Source organism: Fukomys damarensis, unplaced genomic scaffold (genome assembly GCF_012274545.1).
Source record: "Fukomys damarensis isolate Sample0158 unplaced genomic scaffold, DMR_v1.0_HiC HiC_scaffold_36, whole genome shotgun sequence".
Classification (NCBI taxonomy): domain Eukaryota; kingdom Metazoa; phylum Chordata; class Mammalia; order Rodentia; family Bathyergidae; genus Fukomys; species Fukomys damarensis.
In genome coordinates, this window is record NW_022900948.1 from 43245136 (window position 1) to 43250158 (window position 5023).

At 54.1% G+C, this 5023-nt stretch overlaps 2 protein-coding genes across 2 annotated transcripts in view; both read left to right on the forward strand.

Moving 5' to 3' along the window:
* The first annotated feature begins 1596 nt into the window (after window positions 1–1596).
* Window positions 1597–5023, forward strand: part of LOC104864469 (neutrophil gelatinase-associated lipocalin) — a 57780-nt gene continuing 54353 nt past the window's right edge. The window contains exon 1 of the mRNA XM_033758990.1: window positions 1597–1734. Within this exon, the coding sequence (XP_033614881.1) occupies window positions 1597–1734 (138 nt within the window). The remainder of the gene's footprint in view (window positions 1735–5023) is intronic.
* Window positions 1853–5023, forward strand: part of LOC104860398 — a gene marked incomplete at its 3' end in the record, with an annotated part of 11572 nt that continues 8401 nt past the window's right edge. Inside the window, 5 exon segments of the mRNA XM_033759172.1 lie at window positions 1853–1963; window positions 2138–2274; window positions 3645–3724; window positions 3916–4035; window positions 4336–4437. Of these exon segments, the coding sequence (XP_033615063.1) occupies window positions 1853–1963; window positions 2138–2274; window positions 3645–3724; window positions 3916–4035; window positions 4336–4437 (550 nt within the window).

Consider the following 5023-nt stretch of genomic DNA (forward strand, 5'->3'; position numbering starts at 1 on the left):
GGCCCAGGAGGAAGGGTATGGGCACTAACTGGTGTCTCCACTGTCCTGTCAAACTGTGAGCCCGAGAGTTGGCCCAAGTCACATCAGAAGGTCTACAGCATGGTCCTTATCCAAGGCCCCTAGTTCTGAGTCTCACAGCTAGTATATGGAGCTGATCCCTTTCCCACACATCTGATGGACTTCAATGCATTTATGGAATCTTTTCTCTTGAATGCAGCTCTCTTGAGGCCTCCTATCCTAAGGAAGGACACGAGCAGCAACCCAGTGTTTGTCCTTCCTGATCCACAGCAAGTTGGCAAGGATGGGTCACGCTTTGGCCTGGCTCTACCCAAGACATAGGCAACTCCGTCTTGGAATGCCCACAAGGCCTGGATTGAGATTAGTAAGCACTAGAGTATAAATTGTCCACTGGGTTTATTCTCTTTGCTCATTCATCGGTCAATGCCAGGGGTGTACTGAGATGGAAGGCAGAAGGAAACCAGACGAAAATGGGAAATGTCACGTCACCAGGTTTCAGCAAAGGCAAAGACCAACATAGAGATGAGGACAGAGGGCTAAAGGAGATGGGAGGTGGTCTAAGGCAGACCAGACATCAGTGTAGAGAGAATGGGCGCTGCACAGTCATCTGCACTGGCCTCACCCCCTCTGCCCAACTCCCCACCTGTCCGTTCCTCCTCCCTGAAGCCTCGGCACTCAGCTCGGTTAACAGCCATGTCTATGGCCTGTGTACGTGTCTCTCGGTCTGTACCTAAGGGACTCAGAGAAGAGGGAAATTCCCTGAGGATCCCTTATGTCCTGCCTGTCCCTGAAAATGGGGGCAGAGGTATGGAGAAGAGAGGGGATCAGGGCCTGCTCCAAGCCCTGGCCTAGGTGAGGGCCTGGAGGGTGAGGGCCCAGATCTGGGCTCAGTGGGCTCACTGCCGTTCCCTGTCCAGGATATGCACTGTCAGTGGCACGCCAAGACACTTTTCTTTCTTTAGGTTTTATCTTGTTGTCTTTTTTATTTGTGGGTTTTCTTGAGACTGGGTCTCCTCTGCACTTATGTCTGGTTTGGAACTCACGGCGTAGCCCACACTCACCTCAAATTGCTTCCTGTCTCATCTTCCGAAGTATGGGACTGCGGACAAGGGGCTGCCACACTTAGCACCCTCTTTCTTTTTGTGGTCACAGCGAATGGACGTTGCCTCTCACCCACCCACACACACCCTGGGTTCAGAAGGTCACATGTGAGAATTTCCCCGAATTCCAGGTGCTGACCCACAGGCAGTATCCGTCAGGCAGATGAAAGGAAGAGGCACAGAGAGCATGGAGAGGGAGATCTGGAAGGTGGAAGTCACGGCATGTCTTTCCTGTCCCACGTCGCTCTTGAGCTACAGTCCACAAATCGGACTGGTCAGGGTGGGGAGGATATCTTGTCACGTATTTCTGAAGGAGTTGCTGGCAATGAGGTCCTTCACTAGTCCTGCGTTTAGCAAAGAACGGACCTGCCCACTCGAGGAGGGCCAGACTGGAGGCTATAAATAATTCCTTCTGGCTGCTTCTTCAGCCTTCTCTCTATCTTCCAACACCCTCCAGTCCAGCAGCTGCTCAGTAGCCATGGTCCTGGGGCAACTATGTCTGGGCCTCGCCCTGCTGGGGGCCCTGAATATCCAGGCTCAGGACTCTATTTCAGCTATAATCCCAAGCCCACCTCTGAGCAAGATCCTCCTGCAGCCAGATTTACAATATGACCAGGTAAGTTTCTGGAAAAGCAGCTGAAGGGAGAGGCTGAAGGGAAAGAGACAGCAGAAGGACAGTGAGCAAGAGATCTTTGGACTCAGGACAGTTTTGGGAGGGACGGCTCAGGGGATCCATGCTCTGTGCACATTTGATCGGGACATCTGCAGTCCCTCCTCAGCAGTCAGAAAACCGAGGCTCTGAAAGACCCACTCGCCACTTATACCGGAACGCCCCAACCCCACAGGTCAGGGCAAACTCCTCCCACGGGCTCACTCTGGGCCTTGTAAGACACAAACCGCTGGTGGCTTCTCAGGGCAGCCCATTCCCAGCCCACTCTACAGAGTCACCAGCAGAGACAACGTGGAAACTGTGGGTCTGGGGCCCTCTGTGGGGTTCACCTGTCTTCTCACTCTTGCAGTTCCAGGGGAAGTGGTACATCATAGCTTGGGCCCAGAACACAGCTTGGAATGAGAGCCTCAGCAGAGCAGCCTTGTACAGTGTCACCTACAGGCTGAACAGCAACAACAGCTACAGTGTCACCTCTGATTGGTTCAGGTAAAGCTGCCACATCCTGAGGGTCTGAGAGGCAGACTGACGTCATAGCCAAGGGGACAACGTGTTGAGGGAAGCCGTTATTCATCTCATTGCTCTGCACGAAATCGACTTTTCTCACTTCTTCCCTCGGTCCGTCCTGGCCTTTCTGCACCCCTAGTTCTCTCCTTCTGTTTCTCCCTCTTTGTCTTCTTCCCACTCTTGCTCTCTCCCCTCCATCAGTATTCGTGGGTGGCTGCAGCAAAAACACAGGATGAATCAAGAAGCGCGGACCCCTCCTCAGAGGGGAGGAGGACGCTGGCTCCTGCAAAGGACCCCACCCATGCCTACATTAGGGGTTGTAGAGAAGTGACCTTAGCTAGGTCTAGCTCCAGAGGCTGAGGCAGGAAATTCACAAGCTTGAATTCAGCCTGGGCAACCTTAGAAGCCACCGTCTCCAAAGTAAGAACAAAAGTGGAGCTGTGAAGGTAACTCAGTGCCATGGCCCTGTGCCCAAGCCCCTGTTCCACTACCAACACCGGGAGCAGCATCATAAAAGCAGAAGGTCACGTGTGTCACGGTAAGGGCTGCTGGTCTCTGAGCCAGCAAGCCTGGCCGTGGAAAGCAACACAGCAGCCATCCATGGGCATGGACACCTGAGCAGGGAGGGATGAGCATCCAAGGGGCCAGAACTCCCAGGCCTGAATCTGGGGCATCTCAATGCAAGCCAGGTATGGCCTGGGGCTCCTACAGAGAAAGGGTCTCAGAACGGTGGATGCGGAGCTGTGCAGAAAACTGCCAGGTCGTGCCAGGACATCACAGGCAGAAGGTGCCACAAGTCCGGCAGATTAGGGGTCAGAGAGTGTATCGCGTGCTCATCTTCCGTCAGTGCGTTCCAGACATTGATTGGCTCCAACTGGAGCATTTGAGGGTGGAGGGCATAGCAGTGGCGCTCTGAGTCTGTGGTGCGCGGGTGAGTTGGACTCAGGTGAGAGGTCAGTTTTGGTTAAAGGGCTAGGTCACTGCTTGCCAGGAACAGAGTGGAAGCTCAGGGGAAATGGGATGGGATGGGAAAGGGGAACAGTAAAGTAAGCATGGGGTCAGTGCAGTAAGGGATCTGCACACGGCACAGGATGCCCTGGGGAGGTAGCAGAGGAGACGAGGACTGCGAGAGGGAGGGTTGAACAGACCCTGCAGAAGACAGGAAGAGGCTCAGAGGGACAGGCCCAGTGCTGTGGATGGCGACCCAGCGGGGCCCCTGCCGTGATGGAGGACAGGCTGTCATGGGCTGGGCTGGGCTGGGCTTGGGCCTCAGATTCCTATGCAGCTCTGCAACCAGGGAGACCAAACTGTGTCCTGTCCCAGCTCAACACCACCGTGTCTCACTCTCACAGCCCCACAGGATGTGTTCACATGTCCAACCCCATAGTCCCAAGCGACCAGCCCAGCCAGTTCACCTTGGAGAATATAACAAGTGAGTCCTGGCTGAGGGAGCCTCGGGGTTGGGATTTGGGGAGCAGAGTCCTTCCAGAAAGGAACAGGCTTCCCTGCCCTTCCACACACATGCTGTCCTGTGGGGAGAAGCCGATGCTGACTGGTTGGGGAAGAAAGGGAGCGTTCTTCCACCTGGCCAGGAAAGGATGACCTTTGGCACTCACACTGCAGGTTTCGAAGGATTGCAGAACTTCACCATGACAGTGGTAGAAACTGACTACAATCAGTTCTCCATCGTGTCCTTCAACATGACTCTCAAAAACAGGGTGTACTTTGAGATGATCCTCTATGGTGAGTCCTCACTGCATCGCCTCAGGGATGTGGTTCATGGCCACACCTGGAGACGGTGGACTCAAACCTTAGGAACCCAGAGTTTTCTCTAATTGAAGCTCCTCTCTCAGGGAGGAGGTCTTTCCTTGGTCCCTCGGTGGGAACGGAGTGTCTGACTTCACTCACTCGTGAAACAGTGTTTATGTACTGAGCCAGGGGTGGTGGCCACACCTGCCATTGCAGCACTGGGTCAGCCGTGGTCTTAAAAGCTTAAAGTACAGACTTGTCTCTGTTGCCTCACTCATTGCCACTTGGACACAGGGAGGACCAAGAAGTTGATTCCTAAAGTGAAAGATCACTACCATAAATTGGCCAAGTCTCTGGACATCCCTGATTGCCACATCATCTTCACTGACCCCTTGGGTAAGGACCATCTGGAGTGGTGGTTAGCAGTATCGATTCTGATCAGGTCTGATGCTACGCCGCACCGAAAAAAGATAGCAGAGACTCACTCTCCTCGTCTGGTCACTGGAGTGATAATGGCTTCTGTCTTTTGGTCTCTGTGTCCTCAGGTCCTCTGGTACCAAGTGCCCCCCAAGACAGGTGTTTAGCCAAGGCCTGCCCGGGTGACAATTTTAGGTTCAGGACCAAGCTTCCCCAGCCTCACTTTCCTGGGCCACCTCCTCCCCATACCCCGAGTCTTGCTGATCTGAGACACTTCCTTTCCCGTACCTTGGGTCTGGCTGTCGTGTAGTGTACCACGTTCAACTTCCTCTCTCTCATTACTGATGTAGGAGATCTCCTTACTTTCTCGTGCCTTGGCCTGGAAACGGCCACCACATAGACCACACAGGGCTGCTGGCTGAGGAGCTTCTGTGGCCAACAGTTAAGCAGGCTGGAAGCCGTTATGCCTGAACAGCCACGAGGCCGAGTTCTTTGATTTTCCCATCCCCAGGCCCCAAGCTCAGAGAACCCTCAGATCCTCCTCAGTAGGCCAGCGGGACTGAGG